Here is a 21,369-nt window from a genome sequence, read left to right on the forward strand (position 1 = left end):
TCGCTAACGTTGCAGCCCTGTTAACGGCGTCCAATAGGAGGTCCCGAACGATTGACGAGGCTCAAAATACGCTTAGATTTGGAAATGTTATTACCAGAGAGGCAATGACAGAGAGGCCCATTGTCGTTGCCCAAATCATTTTTTTATTATTCATGTTGCGAGACACCTCGCTCGCTTTGAATTTTCTTTTGTTCGCCGTGTTTGGATATATCCATGTTCGGCACCAAAATAAACCTACCGACTTTTTTTTAAGTGTTTAGGTTTTGTAATTATTAATACCAGCTTGCCAAAGCCCATCATGCGCACCAAGACACCTTTTTGAACAGTGAAAAACTCGGGAAATAATTTATTGTCTCAATCTTGTGTCGCGACATCCTTCTCCAGCTGTTGTCTCCGCGTTGTCGGGAGTGGATCATTGAGGTCGTCGTTGTTCTTGAATTCGTGGCTCAACCGTAGTTACCGCCACGGCCGAAAATGGTGTATCGACGGCCATTGCCTCCGTAGCCATCGCCGAATCCGCGACCATAGCCTCCGCCGAATCCACGGCCGTAACCTCCGTAGCCACGGCCGTAGCCTCCGTAGCCGAACTGGGCGGCGGCAAGGCTGCACAGAGCTGCCAAGACCACGAGGGCCACGAGGAGGGACTTGCAGGACATCATGTCGGTTCTGCAGTAAAGACAAAAATGCAGTTTTAAACAGAATACTTTGATAACTAACTTGGTTTGCTCTATGAATCTCCTTCTCCGGGGAACACTCTTCGAGGCCAGAGTTTCGAGTGGAAGGACTCATCGACCTGCGCCGCTTAAATCAAATAGTGATTGCGTTTTTATTTATTTTTGTTCATGCGTTACAAACCATGTAATTAGTTGTAACTGATTACTTTTTACTATTGGTGCTTTACGTTTTACTATTGGCATGACCCATCTATAGTTTACCCCAGGGCACCCCCATATGGCTACGGCTACTCAAGCCCCGGGAATTCCTCATTGCTGCCTCGCGTTGTTAGCTCTCTCTGTTCACACCTGGAACTGCTGAGACATCGCGTGGCTGTGACCAAATGGCGAAACGTCAGGCCCACAGCCAAAGGGAGGGGGGGGGGGGGGGGGGACCAATGGGGCCCGCCCCCCCCCCCCCCCCCCCCTCGAAATCTTCCATTTTGCTGGAACCTCTTCCCTCCCTCCCCCTCATACAGCATTTTGTCATGGGCCTTGGCTTCGTAACAAAATCCTGGCTGCGTGCCTGCGGAACGTCAACTGTGCTCACTCTTCTAATCTCTCGATAAAGGCATTTGAAGAAAAAAAGAAATTCCACAGTTTAAAAGTTGCTGTTTAGAATCGTTAAAGCTCGTAAAGGTCGCCATGTTTTGTCAAGAACTTCTGTTTTGGGGTAAACAAAACAAGCGGTTCCTACGCCATCGATAACACTGCGTTCGAACGGAAAACAGTACATATTCAAAACACGCATTGATTAATCTATCGCAAAAAATCAACCGTCAACCTCGTACTACTACATCTTTTACACACTCAGCTACTGCCGTCAAGTTACTTCTCTCGTGACAGGAATCGAAATGACGAGGCGTCATTCACTCACCTGTTGTTCTGTAGCCCCGCTGCAGAACTGTGATCGGCAATGGACACTCGCTCGCTTTATATAGAGAAGTCTTGCCGTCTTGGCACGTAATTCATAGGAGCGTTCATTATCCGGGAAAGCCCACCTTAAGGCTCTGTTATTCTCCGATGTAACGCGCGCGAGCCAGCGTAACGCTGGCCGAAGTCGGTTAGGTCACGCCAGTCACGCCGAGCTCCGGCGGCCATGGCGGCCCCCGCTGCGCTCGCCGGTGGGCCGCCAGCGCGGTGCAGGCCCGGTACCCCTACGGGAGCGCCCTTCCTGCGAGTGCGCGCCATTTGAGCGCCAAAGTTCGTGTGATGGCGTGGACGTATCTTGCACACCGAAAACTCGCGCTTGCACCATTGGTGCACTGCATGCGCCGCAAACGTAGGCGGTCAATAGGGAGTTTTCGTAGACCGCGTTGGCCCCCTCCGCTAAGCGTTCCGCAACGAAGAAGTTGCTACTGCGCCTGCGCGCCGATAGCCTTGACTGTGGAGTTCCCGCTATCGTAGCGGATTGCGGAGGGCTTTGCGGGACGGCGAAAACGATCTACGAAAACTCCCTAATGTGTACGCACATTTTTTGACAGGTGCACGTTCGGGAGCGGCGGGAGAGGGACCCTGCAAACTCTAAAGGCATATTGAACGTATGGCTGTTTCGATTTCATAAAAGCGGTCAAAAACGATCGTGCTCTTGTGGCGTGTTGTTTCCTAGCGCGAGCTTCCCTGCTCAAATGGTATACTGCACGTTGTTTGCACAAGGCGAGCTGCCTCAGCTAGCCGCGTTCCGCCGACATATCCGGGCTGATGTGCGTTGCTCCCCGTAAAATGGTGATCTCCGACAATTGTGCTCAAGGGACATTGTCGAGGGCCATTTTGGTGCAGTTGGAAGGGTTTACGAGAGAATTCAACCAGTGTCACGAGCTTGTTACACTGAAATCTAACAAAATGGGCAGGTTTGTTTCGCGTAAAAAGTCTTTAGGGCTGTTTATGGTAGAAGTGTACGCTGCCGCGCTAAATAAAACGGCGATCCTTGGGAACTCTCGTTTTTTCCATATAAAACATAACAATAAGGAGAAAACTCTGAAATGACATGTTCAGGCTTGTATGCTGAATAGAGATGTGCTTAAAAGTGTAGTTTATTAAAGCTTGCGCTGGAGGAATACCTATTTATTTGGGGCCACCTTGTCATTGTGCCCATGCAGAATGACCAAGGCATCATTCGATCGCCTGTTGAGCCTTTTGTATCACCGAATGCTCCACGCACAAGCACACGGGAGGCCAATTTCCCCTGGACAGAAAGGCTCGCGGTTACGTTGAGGTAAATACTTTCTGTTCGCCTTAATATTTATAATACTTCATATTTTTTCACAGTTTACACTGATCACTATTTATTCCCTTGCAAATAAAGTTGAGGAAATGCCAAAAGCCCTCCCACACGCTGTGCTCCGTCAGTGAATGTATTACCTTCACAGACGGGGGTATGTTTTTTTTGGGGGGCTTATTTTGTTTCATATATTCGGTGTTTTTATGTAAATACAAAAAGCACTGCAACTGTGCTAAAATAAAAACCGAACCCCCCCCCCATTTTTATATAAAAAAAAGACACCGAAAACACGAAACCCTATTAATGATCAGCCCATACAGAATAACATTGACTTGCAATAGCTTTATGTCTGTGCGCATGGCGTGATGCCTGCGTAATATTAGAGAGCTTGGAACTTGTTTCCCAAAACTCAACAAATATAGTATATGAACTATAACGTGTTCTCGTCCTTCCGATGCTGCAGCACCTGTCGTGCCTAGGTCTGCTAATGTTGCGTCCCTGTTAACAGCGTTCAGTAGGTCACGAGCTAATGATGAAGCTCAAAATACGTTTAGATTTGAAAATGTTATTATCTGATAGGCAATGACGTATTGCTCATCGTCCTTCCAACATCGATTTTTTTTTTTTATTTCATGCTGCGAGATACGTTGCTCGCTTTGAGTTTTCTACTGTTCGCCGTGATTGGATGTCTCCATGTTCCCCAGAAAAATGAACTTATCGAACTTGTGATGATAATGCAATCATGTGTGTATGTTCTTTCGTTATTGACACCAACTTGCCAAAGCCCAGGATGTGCAGCAAGACACCGTTTTGTACTGTGGAAAACTCCTAAAATAATTTATTGTGCTCATCGTGATTGGCCAGAATCCTTCTCCTTCTGTTCTTCACGCGGTGTCTGGAGTGGTGCATTCAGGTCGTCGTTGCTCTTGAAATCGTGACTCAACCGTAGAAACCGCCGCGTCCGTAGCCTCCGTATCCACGGCCATAGCCTCCGTAGCCACCGCCGAATCCGCGACCATATCCTCCGCCGAATCCACGGCCGTAACCTCCGTAGCCGCGGCCGTAGCCTCCATAGCCGAACTGGGCGGCCGCGAGGCTGCACAGTGCTGCCAAGACCACGAGGGCCACGAGGAGGGACTTGCAGGACATCATGTTGATTCTGCAGTAAAGACAAAAACACAGCTTTAAACACAATACCTTGATAATTACCTTCGTTTGCTGTGTGGGTCTAACTTTCCGAAGAACACTCGTTGAGCCCTGGAGTTTCGGTTGGATGAATGATCATCTACCGGCATCGCTTAAATCAATTGTTGCTTGCGTTTTTTTTAATTGTTGCAAACTATGTGTTTCCCGTTGTTTAATTTTGTATTAGCGGTTATTTTATTTGTTTTCTCATCACTCCCCTTTAGTAATTCCTGTGCCCCTGAAGGTAAAATAAATAAACTACAATTTGGGTAATACACTTCTCCAAAGACGTGGCCGATAACCATTTTGTCTTCTAAGAGTTTTGTTTTAACACAACATGCACTTGACATGACCGTTAACTTCAGGTTCCTTCTTATATTGCAGACATCAATTTTCGTTAAAAGGTTTGTTCTGGCCTTATCATTCACACGTACCTTCTTACGTAGGTTGCACCGCTTCTCTTTCTGAGTACCTTTCTGAGGTTGATGGACGGGGAGTTGTGTGGCCTTTTTACGTTCACTCTCCTTGTTTCGGGATTAGTTCTTCGGCGCTCTTATCGGATAATGCAACGATCTCATTGACCTCGGAGCGATAACTGGATACTCTAAATCTCGCCACGCCTTGTGACCATGGAGAGTAATTCTGCACCAGTGTTCGGAGACACGCATGACGAAGATTGCACTCACAATTTATAATAGGGGCAGTACGGAAGTATTGGGTGCTATAAGTACTTGCAGATTAAATCTAAACTGATGACGTTTTGCAATCGGCATGCCTCATCCATCGTTTACCCCTAGGAGCCCCCGCTTGACTCAAGGCTACTCAAACCCCAGAAATTCCTTTTTGCTGCCTCCGGTTGTCTAACTCCCTCTGGTCACACCAGGGACGGCTGACAAATCACATGTCTCTGACGAAATTGCAGAGCGCCAAGTGGGCTCACTCTTTTGATCTTTCGATAAAGACATTTGGAAGAAATAAGTTTAAGAACTGTTGTTCAGTATTGTCAAAGGTCTTAAGGGTTGTTTTGTCTTTTCAAGAACTCACTCTTGTTTTGGGGCGAACACAAATAAGCGGTTCCTACAACATATCGCATTGTTCGAACAAAACAACGGTGCATATTCAGAGCACGCGTGCATAAAGGCGTAGAAACTATCAATCGTAAACTCTGAACTACTCCATCTTCTGAACTTTAAGATACTGCCTTCAGGTTACCTCCCTCGTGCCATAGATCGAAGTGACATGGCATCATTCACTCACCGATTGTTCCGTAGGCTCGCTGCAGGACTGTGAACGGCAATGCACACTGGCGCGCTTTATATAGGGAAGTATGGCCCCATACTTCATGGAAGCGCTCATTATCCGGGAAAGCCCACCTCAGAGGAGGCTGGTCTCGGCGTCTTCGGAGACGTCAGAGACCTTTGGTTACTTTAGACTTCCTTTGGTTGAGCGACGAACGCTGTCGTTGTTTAGCCGCCCGAGGCGTCCATTTCGACTTCCGCCGCCTTGCATCGCGTGTCGGAATGACCTTGTAGTATCGCTTGCGACAGAAGAAGCGCTGTAAGTTGTTTTTAGATTCTCAAGACCTGCGATGGGGAAGAGGTAATGAAAACTTGTAGCGGGGTGAGGTTTGCTTGAGGGCACGCGACTAGTAAGTGTTTCTAAGGATGTCCGCGTTGAATGTTTCAGTTCGAAAATACGTCCACTGCAGAGGCAGATGTAGTTCATAGGAACGTTGTTAGGGTTCTCTGGAAGATATTTTGCACGGAGGGTGTCGCACAGACTTCCGTCCAGAGAAATATCAGTCGACACGAATGCTGTTGAGGAGATATTCTGGGATTCAACTGTGCGAGCATATGTGGACGCAGAAATTAGGTTTCCTCAGATGCGTGTAGAGGTAAAATATTCGCAGTTTTAGGGCACTCGCCTGCTAACTGCCCGGACCTCTCTTTGCGGACCACTCGTGTTGTAACGCCTATCTTGCGAGTTCTTTTTTTTTTTTTTTCTTGGAGGTACAAGATGGCTATAAATTTAGAGGAGTTCCTGAGGTGGGGGGAGGGGGGGGGGGGGGTCTCATGTCTAGAAACAGCTTTGTTTTATCGTTTTGTTTTATTTTATAAAATGTTACTAGTTTAAGGTTCTGAGCTCTACGGTGCAGTGCCCCTGAAAATTTTCGTATCTGCTGGTATGATGATTAACGAGGAATGGCGACAATCCAATGCCGTAGCGATTATTCGAAATGATGGTAACTTGTGAAAATATTAGGTTATAGATTAAAAAAAACTAATTGCAGGGTTGACATGCATTTATTATTGTGTTTAAAAAAGTTTTAAATTTTTGAGCTCAAAAAAGTTTACTTCGATACATTTTGTGCTTTTCTGGCTAGCTAACGCTCGAATGATTTACCCATATTCACACAATTTGTTTCCGTTTGCTCCGCTTAGAGCAGAAAACAAGCAGGTATAATTCATCTTCAATTTTTCTTTAATTTTTCTTACAATACTCGGTTTATAATTCCATGCTGCACGGTAAACTTTGTTTATATAAACTGAGAATAAATTCAAGATCTCTGAAGCTTTATGACCAAAATATTATTGGCCCTGAATTATTCCTAATAGCATCTGTCTGAAAAACTGAAATTGTTTGAACTAAGCAGTTTCAACAAAAGCAAACAATTGAAATATTAACGTCTAGAGGAGAAATACCCAAAACCAAAAAAACGCGCACCCAAAACAAAGTCTTCAAACTCAGTAAAACATATAAAATAGCGCAAAAAAGACAAGGACAATAAGTATACAGGACAGGCGCTAACTTTCAACTAGTTTTATTCAGGAAAAGTAAACACATATATGCACACGACAGGCAAAGCAGCACCACGTAAAAGTTTATTAATTTTTTACCCGATCACTCAAAAACTGAAATTCATTACAATGAAGTACAATAGAAGTGTCGCTGACACATGCCGTCCCACTTTTCTGTCAGCGACACTTCCATTGTGTATCAGCGACACTTCTATTGTACTTCATTGTAATGAATTTCAGTTTTTGAGTGATCGGGGAAAAAATTAATAAACTTTTACGGGGTGCTGCTTTGCCTGTCGTGTGTATATATATATATTTACTTTTCCTGAATAAAACTAGTTGAAAGTTAGCGCCTCTCCTGTATACTTCTTGTCCTTGTCTTTTTTGCGCTATTTTATATGTTTTTACTAAGATGAACCAGCTAGCCCCAACAACGTACCCTACTAACCTTCAAACTCAGCCGTAATGTTACAGACACTATAACTTAGTTTTAACCTATATCTGAAGAAAGTTGGCAAGAATGGCCTGAGTGATGTTGCCATCATCTGACAAGGAGTTATGGACTGCACTCGTAAAATCAGGGTATCAAACAGAACCGCAGCCAAAAATGAGAAGATGCAGTGCTGTCTTCAAATACGGGCTTAGGCTGAGCTTGTTGTTTCATTGCTTTCGATGGGGCAGCTGAACAAACATTACACACACACAAAAAGCAGTGTGAATGGTCACTGGTGTTTGTTGGTTTGTTTTCGTGTTTGTAATCTTTATTCAACTGGCCCGTCGAAAGCAATGTCTTCAAATAGTTTCATTGAACTCAATCACAGGTCAAACCATCAATGTTCGTAAAGTTTTGGTGGTGCGTTCATTTTCCCTTCTTTTCACGCGCAATCCTCTCCGTTTTTGATTTTGTATGCAACGTTTTCCCTATTTTTTGGTAAGATTAGTGCAAACTAATTTCAAAGGAGGACCAATGAAACGGCAAGGTGAATTCTCAATTTAGTTCGGGGCACACACGCACACACACAAAAGAAGAGCTAACTCGAGGCAATCGATAACTCCCACAAGGTAGAAAATATGGTAATTTTAATATCACATCGTATACTAAGAATTTTCTTGAGGGAATAAAACATATATTAAATTTAAATTATTAAAGACCAAACGATACATCGAAAAACAAGCATTCATCAATACTGACATAAAGAAAAATTTATACGCTAAAATATCAGACCAATTTAGGTTTACATAAATAGCACATAATAATAGTTTTCAAAAGAAAACTGCTTGTATCTCCAAACGCCGGAATTCCTATGAAGTGAGACGCATACCGAATATCGACTACTATATTAAGGGCCAATTCTTTACTGGAATTTTACAAATTAGCATAGACACTTCCGTATTTCAACTAATTTGTATTTCTCACCGTCAATATTACCTCCTCGTGGAAGACAAAACCGTTTTATGCGACTTCTGGCAAAGCGTCGGATAACTTGCAACAATGATGTTAAGCACCAATATAGCTGAAATGTCGTTATTTTAAAAAGTATGTATTTTATTTTATGATCGGCCTTGGTTTCGAATGGAAAAAGCACCCCCAGCATTGCTAAGTACGGGAATTCCCGTCGAAACCTCCAGCCGAACGTATCTCGCTACGAAAAAGGTGATCGTAATGATTTACTACTCTTATTTCTGCAAATTTTTTAATAGGTTCATGGAAGGCTGAGTTCTTGGTATTTTATCCGGAAAAACACGGTTTCAATAAATTTGATGACTGCTCTCCTGTACCCGGGCTAATGACAGCAAACGTCCGAGTTATCTCCCAAGTTTCGTTGACGATAAATAGAAGCTAAAAAAAAAAAAAAAATCGGTTGAACAAATAAGTTCTGAAAAGCACCCTCGGATTCTGCTCAAAGAGTAAAGTCCCGAAACGCGGAATCCTACCCATAATTCGTAGAAGAACTCGTTACCCGGGGAAGCCCTAAGGGGAGGACGGTCTCGGCTTCTTCGGTGACATTGATACGGGACCCTTCGTTGATGGACGAAGGCTATCGCTCTTTAGGCTCCCGAGCTTGGCATGGCTATTTTCGGTTCCCTGCATCGCATGTCGCAATGTGCAGTGCACGTATAGTTCCGCTTTTGTTGCTTTTAGATTTGCTAGGCCTACAATACAGAAATGGTGTCGAAAAATCGTGGCGGGAGCGACACGCACTAAATGTTTTACATCCTTAAAGGAATATATCAACTTGTCCCAGGGCGCACACCCTAAAGGCGCGTTAACAAGACTCACGCGACGTACAAGAAACACGGCGTTCGCTGCCGACGTGATGGCCCCCAAGCATGATCGAAGTCTGTTTGCTTCATGCATGCTTTGAACATGTGTGCAGACGATTTCTGCATAACCAATAAGACATGACCGTCATGCACAAAGAAACATGCTCCAGACAGTGTATGCGGACTGTGTTTTGTATTGGCGTGTTAGCGGAAAGATCGCGGCTTAACGGTGTTAAAGCCTGTATATTTTTGTTGGGTACGCGCCCCTGTAAAAAAAAAAGTACTGGCGATTTTAGCAGCATTCTGGGCATATTGCGTAACGAGCAACAGCTTTGCTTGCAGCAAGTACCAGGTTTCGTTTTCAAATGCGCAGTAACAGCACATACTGACGCATTGAATCACACCCGATAAAGGAATCAAGACACCGCTGAATGCTCCACGACCCTAGCCCAAGTTCGTCTGCTTCTTTTGCAAGGGTTGTGGTGACGTCAGAACGCCGAGCTCTGATTGGCTTTGACCGAAAGGATAGTGGGTAGATCTCGAGGCAGCTTGCTTTGAGATCCACCCACTATCCTTCAATCAGAGCGAATCACAGCTCGGCGTCTTTCTGACGACACCGCAGCTCCTGCGCAAGAACCAGACGACTTGCTCTCCGCATAGTATACAGCACAGATGTCCTATACACATCCACAGGACATCCCTGGAACGTCGGGACATCCTGAGGACATTCGGACGACCATGTGTGCTGCTTGGGTACAATTATGTGACACTCATTCGCGGGTGACCGCCTTGCAATATACTACTTCCGTAAAGCCCTGCTTGCTACACGGCGCGCGTTGAACTCTGGGAACTAGTTGGCCAGGGAGGAGAGTGGCATGGTTGCGGTTTCGATCGACACGTCGACAAGAGGTCACACACAGAGCGTGGACTATTAACGGCCGTTATTATATGTTTTCTGGTCCCGTTAGCGTCATTTGTGGTCTCTAAACTAACCTAAATGGCCAGACTTCGAAGCTTTAGCACAAGCCCGAGATGTATAGCTTGTCTTAACGCATGCTTGTTGTATTTTTGTTCTTGAGCCTTTCTGTTAGTGTTTCGAGGTATGTGGACGAACCAGTGCTGGGAATTTCGACGCTGCGATGCTCGGGGATTTTTCTTGTGCGCAAATCAGCAAGCTGTAGCAACCAATAAGTATGCATACATCGAGCTCGAGCCTTTAGATTAGTATTGCTGATCAGGAAGTTTGTTTCGTGCGTCCATAGACGAAATACAACTTTTTGCGATTACTGTTTTTCTTAATACGCCTGAGTACGCGAGGTAAGACTCGGAGGCGCCATTGAAAAGCTCCATTTTAACACACTTCTCATCTCTTATACGTACTGCCCCGCAGCACTGCACGAAGTGAAGTTTCCACTCGCTTGCATTCCCCTAATATTCAACATCGCGTATGCGCATAAAGTTCTACTGCAATCATATAGGCACATTCGCACATACAAACCGTTTTAAGAAAGCAAAAGTCGAGTGCTTGTGGGAAGAATGTCGCACCGTTCGCCGTAAGTGTGCCGGACGGGCATGAATCTCTATGTAGTGCGCCAAACAAACGAAATTATTTAAAGCGCATTTGACGGTTGCTAATGGCTATAATATTTGTTATGTGTTTGCTTTCTTCGTGACTGAGTATGCCGAGATAATTTCAGACACACCGTTCAGACACGGATCTTGGGCGTCAGGAAAAGCTTGCCCAAAAAGGCTTACCGAGGAGTAGGGGACGCTAGTTAGGGCCTTCACCGTAGCAAGCCGATCTCAGTGTTTGCGAAAACTTGATCTTCTATTAGCATAAAATTTGAGTGTGAGATATGTGATGACACGAGGAAGACATCATAGCAACTTTTTTGCAGTAGTGAGGTCGAATTTATTGCGTTTCCTTAAAAGTTCATGCGCCAACGCTGGGCTCAACTTTGATAATCCTGTGAAGATGCGGCTTGCTTTTCGCCCAATGAAGTAACAAGAAGCGGACGTTTGGCACACAACATACGTGTAGTGCTCAAGTGACCAAATATCAGTTGTAGTTCACTGGTACTAGACGGGATTACTGATATTGAGCTCCAAGAGGCACTCGTGGGGTAAGGTGACTCATACCCGTGCCACACGGGGAACTCGAATGTCATTTACAACGAATGACATTTGTGTGATCGGCGAACCAGCTCGCAATCTGTCGCGCGTGGAATGCGCTGCGCCCGGAGTGTCGCGCGCTGATTGGCTGTCCGCTCAAATGTCATCCGTTGTAAATAGCATTCGGGTTGCTCGTGTGGCACGGTTATAAGCGACGTCTTGCTACTTTTGCATACGCACGCACAATATCCGGTGTTTCGAGAACCAAGAAAAGTGTCCCGGTCTTCGTTTTGTATCGACCGAGAATGAGTGTATTGTACATTCGTGAAAGGTCAGATAATTTAAAACGCAACTGCGTTCGGTCGCGGCGTGACAGCATGAGATGATCCTGCTCAAAACCGAATCTGAATGGCCAACTAGTTCCCAGAGTGCACTGCGTGGTATTTGGCCGCGAAGGGGCGCGTCGGTTTTGGAAGTAGTCTATTACGAAGGTGACGCGTATGTTTCTGAGTCGTCGTCAATATTTCACGTAGAAGAAAATTAGGCCGCATTGTTTCCGGTGTTTATTTATGTCGAAAGTCGGTGGATGTTTTTGTTAATTATTTATTTCCAAAATACCGGTGCATTTCGGTGAATTGTCTCGTGCAGACGCTTAAAGCGGCCTTTATCTACAGAAAAATATAGCGAATCGAAAGTTCAAAACGAAGAATCAAGACGAGAAAGGCTTCAACTTTTATTTACATCTGATACACAATAATCTTCACAATTCATTATTGTAATATACGTGTGCATTCATTCCAAGGCTCGCATCCGTCATTCCCGCCCTCACCTTCCTGTCGACGACACGCACTTTCCAAAACGCGCTCTCTACATTTGCGCTAGAGTTACAAAATGTTCGAAGAGGCTTGGGAGAGTACTGGTCAGTCTGGAGAATGCAGCTTCCAAAACAGCAAAGGGGTAAAAACGGGGAAGATGAAGAGAACCACGACCTAGTACACGAAACACAAAAAAAACAATTCCAAACCGACCTATCAAAAAAAAAAAAAAAAGTGAAACGAATCGATTTTTGTTTTTCTTTACGTCCAGACACAGCCAACGCTACGAACTGATTGGACAAATCAAAGAGCATCGAAAGTTCACCATCATGGTGGTCGTCATATTTATGTACGTGTTCTATCGTTTCTGAACCAATCATAAACAGAAGAGGTTTAGTGACTTGCACTTTTGCCGCTGCTTCATTCGTCCTATTTCCTCGTGGCGTCGGCTCCGTCTGGACTGAACAAAAAAACACCGATGTCACCCTCCTTGACCACCCACACACCCCCCCCCCCCCCCCCCACACACACACACACTTCGACGCAAACAATACGAAAGACACTTGGTCCGCAAAGGGCAACCTTCATCGGGGCAATCTACAGAAGTGCTCAATGAGTCCAATCATTTGGGGACATAAACTGAAGGTCAAAGTAACTAGCATTGACACAAAAAAACACGTAAATTACTAAGAGAGCTTGAGAGAGCAATGCTGACGGTCAAACCAAAACAACGACCGTTAAAAAAAAACTTTTTGACGTACGTTTACTCGGGGATTGTGTTTGAGATGGCTGGTTTTTTCATTCTTTTTTGTTCTACGCTGCTAAATTTTAAAATCTAGGACGAGGAAGGACGACACTCACACACGAAAGCCTGAACTAACAACTGGCTTATTTTTCCTTCCAAACAAGAATGGTTAAAAGAAAACACATTGAAAAGATAAAAGAGGGACAGACCTAATCAGATCTAACGCAGTCATGCAAGTGTTAAACACGCCTCTTGTTCAGATTGTCGCTGCGGCGGGCAATGCACGTGCCCGCTACCCTTCATGATGCAGCATCTTTTTTAGCAAGTCTATGTATTTTTTGTCAAGAGAAACCGAATGTGTTTTACGCAACATCAATGTATTACGATCGAAAAGGATGCATTGTTTAAAATAAAGCTGATGAAATGGCGTTGCAATGGGTGGAAGTGTCTGGAAAGCCCTTTATACACCCATAAAGGTGTAAAATGTCTTAGTGTTACGTGCGCACGACTAGCTATGGTGTAATTGAGAAAGACAACATTGGATGCGCCAGGTCAAAGGTATATTCACGGTGGATTCACGTGTGTATGGGAAAGTTGTTAATGTTCTTTGAAAGATGGTTGGTACTCAGGATGTTTCACAGGCTTCTGTCCAGCGAATTACCATGCAGTCGTCATGAAGGCCTGCTTTAGCAACATCCTTGGTTTCAACAGATGCTTTCTTTGATCACCGAACGTCAAAGCTGTATGTATATTCTCTAGTTACTTTAGAAGCATATGATTCTTAGGAATTCTAGAAACGGTGAGCAGAGGTAGTCCTAATTGCTTGACTGTTCTTACATATTAGCCACCCAGCCACCTCCTTGTAGATAGCACGTTTCTTAACGCTCGGGTTAGAGTTCTTTTTTTTTGTCTTATTGGAGGTACGTGCTGATACTGCTTATCGAAGAATTCCAGAGCTAGGCGACCTCAAGGCTACAGACAGCTGCCCTTTTCAGATTAGTTTGAAGGATGGAAATATTAACAATTCAAGGTTCCGAGCTGTGATGAAGCGATGTAAATTTTTTGTATTCACGGGTACGAACAGCGGCGCAAAATGCCAGCTACAGAATGCAATCACGAATAGCCAGAATGATTGTCGCCTGTGGAAATTACTGTTATATTCGACAACATATAAAAGCCGGAGTGTAAGGTTGATATTGACCGCTACTAATAATTTTGACTTAAGAAGTGTTTAATAACTGGTAAACAGCTTTTGTCTAGAATAACACGAAACTGAAGCTCATTTTTGTTGACGATTTTATACTATAACTTGAAAGGATGAGAGCAGAGCCTGCATAATTCTTGTTGCTAAAATGATCATAAAGCGAATTGATTTTTGTTGATTAACCAGTTCACGAAATAACAAACTCGTGGTCATACCCCACGGAATATAGTGTATTGTTTACCATCTTGTTTTAGGTATATATAAAAAGTAAAGATTCTGTTTTGAATTGTTTTAAAACGCAGCTCTTAGGTGCCCTTTTCTCGGTTGAGCGGCGTCGCCGTCGGCGTAACCGCGCGCGTTGCATTATGGGAAGCGGGAAAATGTTCCCGCTAAATTTAGCGGAGAATTTTTCGCTAAATTTATCTTTAAATTTAACGAAACAATTTTCGCTAAATTTACGCCATATTTAGCGGGGAAATTTTCCCTAAATTTAGCGACAATTTCTCGCTTAATCGGGGAGGCGAGGTGAAGAGAAGGAAGGGAAAGTGTACGAAAGGGGAGGAGGGAGATACCCTACCCTCCGAACCCTCCTCTCTTCTCCTAAAAAGCTGCGCTCTAATTTTGCGTTACAGGGAATTGTAGACGTCTTTAATTATTTTTTTTTTTTTTTTGTTGTTCCCACAAAACGTCGGCTGAAATTGTCGTGCTCTATCCAAAAATATTTTTTTTCTCGAAAATTGAGAATAAGCTTGGTTTGTTCCTTTGAGAAAGTTTGAAGTTTGCCTAGCCATCTGTTCTTACTGGAACGTATGTCGAATATCACGTTTTAGAGTGAGCATCTCTTGAAACTTGAATTCACAATGTATTTTTTTGTGTGTGTGTGTTCAACTATTTGCGGTAGCATTTGTCTGCAAACCGGTCTTTATTTAAGTCTAAGAATATTCAAAAAGTAAACATTGCAATGAAAAAAAAAGAAGATCAATACTATAAATGGGCTAAGAAAACAAAGCAAACAAAGATTACAGATTACACGGGGTTTCAAACTACGCAACATTATTAAAGCTATCGCATATTTTAATTTTATGCCTGCAGCGAGTTGACTGGAGTGTACCAGCTACCTTTAATACAGTATGACAGTGAAACATTGAGTGCAACATCGATTAAAATCACAAAAAGTAAATATCCCTTGCATGTACATACTTTTCCACAGAACAGTCCTCGAGCCAATCACTACAAACCTCCTCCTCCTCTTCTCTTCCTACCCCTCCTCCTTCACTCCTCCTCCCCTCCCCTCCTCCATTTTTCTCCCCTCCTCCTCCTCATTGCTTCCTCCTCCTCCACTCATCCCCCTCCCCTAAACTTCCCCGTAACCCTCGTGACGTCACACGTGACGTGCGACGTCATTATAGGAAACGTCCCATAATGCAACGCGCGGCTACGCCGATGGCGACGGTGACGCCGCTCAAGCCGTGAACGGGCGCCTAAAAGCTGCGCTCCAAAACACCCCCGAATTCGAGAAAAAGAAACACCGAAAACACGTGACGGTCGTGCACTAGTCACCTAGCTGTGTTTGGAGATTTGTGTTTGTTCTCTCTCCCCCTTGTTGCCCTTCTCCAGGGACGGCGCCAAGGGGATGCGAGGGGTGGCGGGCGCCTCCCCTAAAATTTCTTCTGCCACCCCAAGATGAAGCAGCTTTGTACACAAATAATTGCCTACGACGTCGGCTTGAAAACCCAGTGCAACTAGGGAGCCTTCATGCGCACATGAAGGCACTCTAAGTGCAACGAGTGTCCAGACTTTAGAGCCGTTCATGCGTTTTATTTTTTTTTCTATTAACTTCCAGCCACTGGAAGTCGTACCGCGGGTAGGGTGCCTTCATGTCTCCCTAACCGCGGGCGAGTAAGCTATCAAGCGCTTTAGAAAAAGCAGCTTCCCTTTGCGACGCCTGCTGGCTTTTCTCCGTATTCCGCTCTGTGGTGCTTATCTTCAGCGGAGACCGGAGACGTGAACGAAGGGGAGCTTAGTTAAAGTCGAGGTCATGGGGAATTCCGCACTGTCTCAGAAAGGGAAGCAAAACCTGGTTGTGAGGCTGAGCACAGGGGGCAGAGGTCCCTGCTGGGATACCCCCCCCGTCTTCCTCCTCGTGTCTCCGCATTTCCCTTTTCAATGAGCACACCACATAAGCTATCTTGCATAAGCCCGTGGGCGACAGCACCTCAAAGCTACCGCCCTCCCACTCCCCCCCCCCCCCCCCCCCCCCAATTTGGTTCGCCTCCCCACTGCCCCCCCATTATGAAGATCCTGGCGCCGTCCCTGCCCTTCTCCGGAGATTATTATCAGCATTCTTGTCCTGCTCGCTTCCACTTTGGCATTAAAGGGCCCCTCCGGAGCTTTCTGCGATCGTCTGTTTATGTTGTTATATTGCGTAGTAGGTGCAAGTTAATATGTATATAAAGTTTTAGATTACAAAACCGTTTATTAAGCAGATGGCAGAAGAAATATATCGGGACTATTTTCTCTTGGAAGACAATCCCCGATTCCCTGCCCATCGCTAAAACTTGACTAATGGAAATGCTGCATCTCACGGTGAATGCGAACGTCATTATTGCAACACTTTTTAAGCTTGTTGTAAATTATAGTTTGAGAGTTTGAGAAACGTAAACTGATTGTGGTGCGGGAAACATAGTCCGCAATTACCGCTCCAAAACCAGCGAACTATGTTTTCTCCCCGCAAGCTTGTTGCTATGCGTCGGCGCGTCGGCTCGTCTGCTTCCCGGGGCGTCTGCAGGCGTGCGTTTGCGGGACACATGTTCCTTCTTCCCATGGATCCCGACTCCGAAGCCAGCTTTGCGATCCGTCCACGTCAACGAGTCAAACTTTTCCTTGTCATCTGTGGGATGCGACTGCGTATTGCAGTAGCGGCGCGACGGTGCGGTGCGACGAACGACGACTGCCGAGCACAAAGTCCGGGTCCCTCGACGACGGTCCGCGCGTGTTCGAGAGACTCCTCCGCGGGTCAGCGGTCGGCCGCGCTGGTGACGCGTAGTGACGCCGGAATCCTTCGCTTGCTATTGGCTGTCGCGTAAAGAGATGCCCCTCCCGTTTTCCGGGGTCATCTAAGAAAAGGGGGCGTGCCGGGGATTTTGATAGCAATTTTAGTAGGGAAATCCACCGCGTATGACCGTAATTTTATGATTTTTAGGATCCTTAGGGCCTGTAGATTGAGTTATCGCCATAAATAGACCATCGCAGAACGCTCCGGAGGGCCCCTTTAATTGCATTATAACAACGAAACCCTATAGTTATATCATCAACCTATACAGAACAACTTCGACTCGCAATAGCTTTATGTCTGTGCGCATGTTATAATGCCTGCGTGATATTAGAGAGCCTCGAACTATACTTCGTTTCAGCTTCCGTCCGAGCGCAGCCAAAGGCTGAGGGACGGTTCGCAACTTCGAGAAGAGCATTCCTACGCACCGCAAAGTAGTCCGCAAAAGATATTTTTTAGATAACTGTCTTATGCGTAAACATTGCACAATTTTCCAGATGTGTGTTGCTGAGAATGATTTGCAACTAAAGGAATTAATCATCTGAAGTTTATGTATTTATTAATATATGTAAATGCATGAGGTTTGGTGAAAACACGTACATTTGCTGGCAACACGGCTGCAGCGCTCGGTTTTTCTGTGTGATTTCTTTCCCATAATGACCGAATCATGTGCATCGCTGCTTTCCTCACCGAGTCGCTTCAAGACGTCTTTTCGCAAAGGCACGTTTGTGTGTCAGGCGCGAGCGGTCGTGATAAATGTCTACTTTTAAATTCGGTAGGAGACTCCGGCCGCGTCGTACCGCGAGTGCGTTGTAAACAAGAAAAGCTTCCGGGCCACTACAATTCCCTGATACTCGGCGAAATCAGGGCACCCCTTTACCTGCGGATCACATTGAACGCCGATAAGCTTGTGGAAAGGACTGCTCCTCGAGCCCTGGTATATCCAGACAATACAAGAAAACATCAACGGCTGGGTCATCGGGCACCTTGCAATGTGTACTTACATCTCGAAACTATGCCGAACAGGTGGAAAGCTCGGACACAGACGCCAGCGGCCAGCTTACGTACTGACATCCCCTGTGACTAAATTTCAGAACGTGAAAGGGCACTTTTTAAACCTGTGGCAGACGATACCGTTGATACACCCGTAGCAGACGAAATACCCGGCGAGCGCGGGCGGCGCGGACGACCGGCGGCGCAGCGGAGTGATACAAAAGTGGAGGCGACATCGCGTGACCTATTGCCGGCGTGTGATTGGCTCCGGCCACACGTAGCTTTGGCTGCGCTCGGACGGAAGCTGAAACGAAGTATAGTTTTCCACAACCCAACAAATATACGTTTAGAACTATAACGTGTTTTCGTCCTTCCGATTCTGCAGCACCCGTCGTGCCAAGGTCTGCTAACCGCGTCCATTAGCTATTAACCGCGCCCAATAGAAGGTCCCGAGCGAATGACGAAGCTCAAAATACGTTTAGATTTCAAAATGTTATTAGCAGATAGGCAATGACGTCATGCTCATTGTTCCTTCCAACATTGATTTTTTTGTTTGTCATATCATATTGTGAGATACGTTGTTCGCTTTGACTTTTCTACTGTTCGCCGTGATTGGATGTCTCCACGTACCGCAGAAACAACAACTTACCGAACTTGTGATGATGATGCAATCATGTGTATAGGTTCTTTCATTATTGATACCAACTTGCGAAAGCCCAGGGTGTGCAGCAAGACACCGTTTTGTACTGTAGAAAACTCCGAAAATAATTTATTGTGCTCATCGTGATTGGCCCAGAATCCTTCTCCTCCTGTCCCTCACGCGGTGTCTGGAGTGGTGCATTCAGGTCGTCGTTGTTCTTGAAGTCGTTACTCAACCGTAGAAACCGCCGCGGCCGTAGCCTCCGTATCCACGGCCATAGCCTCCGTAGCCACCGCCGAATCCGCGGCCGTAGCCTCCGCCGAATCCACGGCCATAACCTCCGTAGCCGCGGCCGTAGCCTCCGTAGCCGAACTGGGCGGCGGCGAGACTGCACAGGGCTGCCAAGACCACGAGGGCCACGAGGAGGGACTTGCAGGACATCATGTTGATTCTGCAGTAAAGACAAAAAGTGTTAAACAAAATACATTGATAATTAACTTTGTTGGCTGTATAGGTCCTCTTTACTGAAAGTAGTCTTTAGCCCCTAGACTTCCAAAGGGATATACTCCTCTACCTGCATCGCTTAAATCAATTGTTGGTTGCGTTTTTTTATATATATATTGCAAATTACATATTCCCTGTTGCTTAGTTTTGTACTTGCGGTTATTTTGTTTGTCTCCTCATCACTCCTCTTTAGTAATTCCTTTGAGCCGGAGGGTAAAATAAATATTCTGCAATTTGAAAAGTCCAATTGTCCAATGACGTGGACGGAACACGTTTTTCCTTCTAACATATTTGCTTTCATTATGACACTGCACATGACATGAGCATTTTCTTCATGCTCATTTTTATATCCCAGACGTCATATTTCGTTGAATGGTTTCTTCTTGCCTTAGCATTCACGCGTACCTTCTTACTTAAGTTGCACTGATTTTCTTTCTGAGACCTTTGTGAGATCGATGGACGGATGGTCTGTATAGTTATTAACATCTTAAGAGGCGCAATGTGTGACTTTTTACGTTCATGGTCCTTGTTTCGCGATTAGTTCTCCCACGCGGTTATCGACTAATGCAACAATCTTATGGACTTCAAGGCGATAACTGGATCCCCATAATCTCGCCACGTCTTGTACTATGAGTGTGGTTGTGCACCAGCGGTGTGATACACGAATGACGAATATGGTACTCACAACTTTGAAAGCATTCGATGCCATTAGGAATTGCAGATAAAATCTTAACTGGTGGCTTCTCACTATGGGCATGCCTGATCTACCGTTTACCCCCCAGGTGCCCCCGTTTGGTTCTGGACTACATAAAGGGGGAGGGCGGGATGCAACGACTTTAATATTAAAAGAATTTGCCTGGCGTCATTTTTGCGTTGTATATCGTGTCCCGAAGGATAGAGAAAACATCTCTCTCATTCAAAAATGTCGCAATTCCGCTGCATAATCGCAAAGCAAAGGTCGAGCTTGTCCTCCCCCCCCCCCCCCCCCCCCCCCTGCAGCAGCGAGTGGCAGCCGAAGGAACTATGGTGGAAAACTTACGTGACCTCGCTCGGCTCTAAGCTGCAGCATGACGCCCGCTAATGTCAGCAAGCAGAGAGGGCGAGAGGAAGCGTCCCCCAAGAGGGCACACGGGAAGCTACACGGCACCCCGAATTACGTCACCAGGAGGAGGACCACGTGTGACTTTGAAGACTGGGAGTTTGTTCAGGGGTGCCAGAATTGCCAATATTTATCTTTTATATATATATTTTTTTTTTACAGAACATTTAGGACAGACAGGCGAAATCGGTTTTCTGGTTTCTAGAATTGTCAGACGGCAACTTCCACAAAAGTTTAACCGAAGTCCGGAAATCGTTGCCCCCCCCCCCCCCCCCCTTTTTTTTTAAGCCCCAGGAATTCCTCATTGGTGCCTCCCGTTGTCTAGGTCTCTCTGGTCACACCTGTGGGGGCTGAGACATCGCATGTCTCTGACCAAAGTGCAAAGCGCCCAAAAGGCTCACTTTTTTTATCTCTCGATAAAGGTGTTTGTAAGAAAATCCACCTTTTAAGAGCTGTTCTTCAGAATTGTAAAAGATCTCAAAGGCCGTCTTGTCTTGTCATGAACTTCTGTTTTGGGGCAAACAATAATAAGTAGTTCCTACAACTTCGATATCGCAGTGTTCGAACAAAAAAGCGGTGCATAATCAAGAACAAATTGATAAAGCTATTTAAACTATAAACCGTCAACCCTGAACTACTACATCTTCTAAAAGTTCAGCAACTGCCTTCAGGTTACTTTCCTCGCGCCCTAAAGCGAGGTGGCACGGCATCATTCACTCACCGATTGTTCTGTAGGCTCGCTGCAGGACTGTGATCGGCAATGGACACTGGCGCGCTTTATATAGGGAAGTCTTGCAACATACTTCATAGAAGCGCTCATTATCCGGGAAAGCCCGCCACAGAGGAGGCTGGTCTCGGCGTCTTCAGTGACGTCGGAGTCCTTTGGTTACTTTGGACTTCCTTTGGTTCATCGACGAAAGTGGTCGTTGTTTAGCCGCCCGAGGCGCCCATTTCGACCTCTGCCGCCTTGCACCGCGTGTCGGAATGACCTTGTAGTATCGCTTGCGACAGAGCAAGCCCGTC

The 21,369-nt window shown here is 45.5% G+C and overlaps 1 protein-coding gene across 1 annotated transcript; it reads right to left on the reverse strand.

The window, feature by feature from the left end:
* Positions 1-3,873: 3,873 nt before the first annotated feature.
* Positions 3,874-19,187, reverse strand: LOC121833309 (shematrin-like protein 2). Its single transcript, XM_042286489.1, has 3 exons — positions 18,980-19,187; positions 18,753-18,849; positions 3,874-4,093 (listed from the first exon to the last, which is right to left on the reverse strand). Exons 1-3 carry the CDS (start codon positions 19,185-19,187, stop codon positions 3,874-3,876), a joined length of 525 nt encoding a protein of 174 aa, XP_042142423.1.
* Between the last annotated feature and the right edge of the window lie 2,182 nt (positions 19,188-21,369).

This window comes from Ixodes scapularis, unplaced genomic scaffold (genome assembly GCF_016920785.2).
Source record: "Ixodes scapularis isolate PalLabHiFi unplaced genomic scaffold, ASM1692078v2 PGA_scaffold7__128_contigs__length_106722199, whole genome shotgun sequence".
NCBI classification, from domain to species: Eukaryota; Metazoa; Arthropoda; class Arachnida; order Ixodida; family Ixodidae; genus Ixodes; species Ixodes scapularis.

Bases quoted from the DNA above. Each gene is read 5' to 3' on its own strand.
- LOC121833309 (XM_042286489.1), bottom strand. From the start codon at position 19,187: ATGATGTCCTGCAAGTCCCTCCTCGTGGCCCTCGTGGTCTTGGCAGCC. The intron at 18,850-18,979 runs GTTGAGTAACGA...AGTTTTCTACAG, and splicing joins CGGCCGCGGCGGTTTCTACG to TACAAAACGGTGTCTTGCTG. The intron at 4,094-18,752 runs GTAAGTTGTTGT...TCTTTACTGCAG, and splicing joins GCATCATCATCACAAGTTCG to AATCAACATGATGTCCTGCA.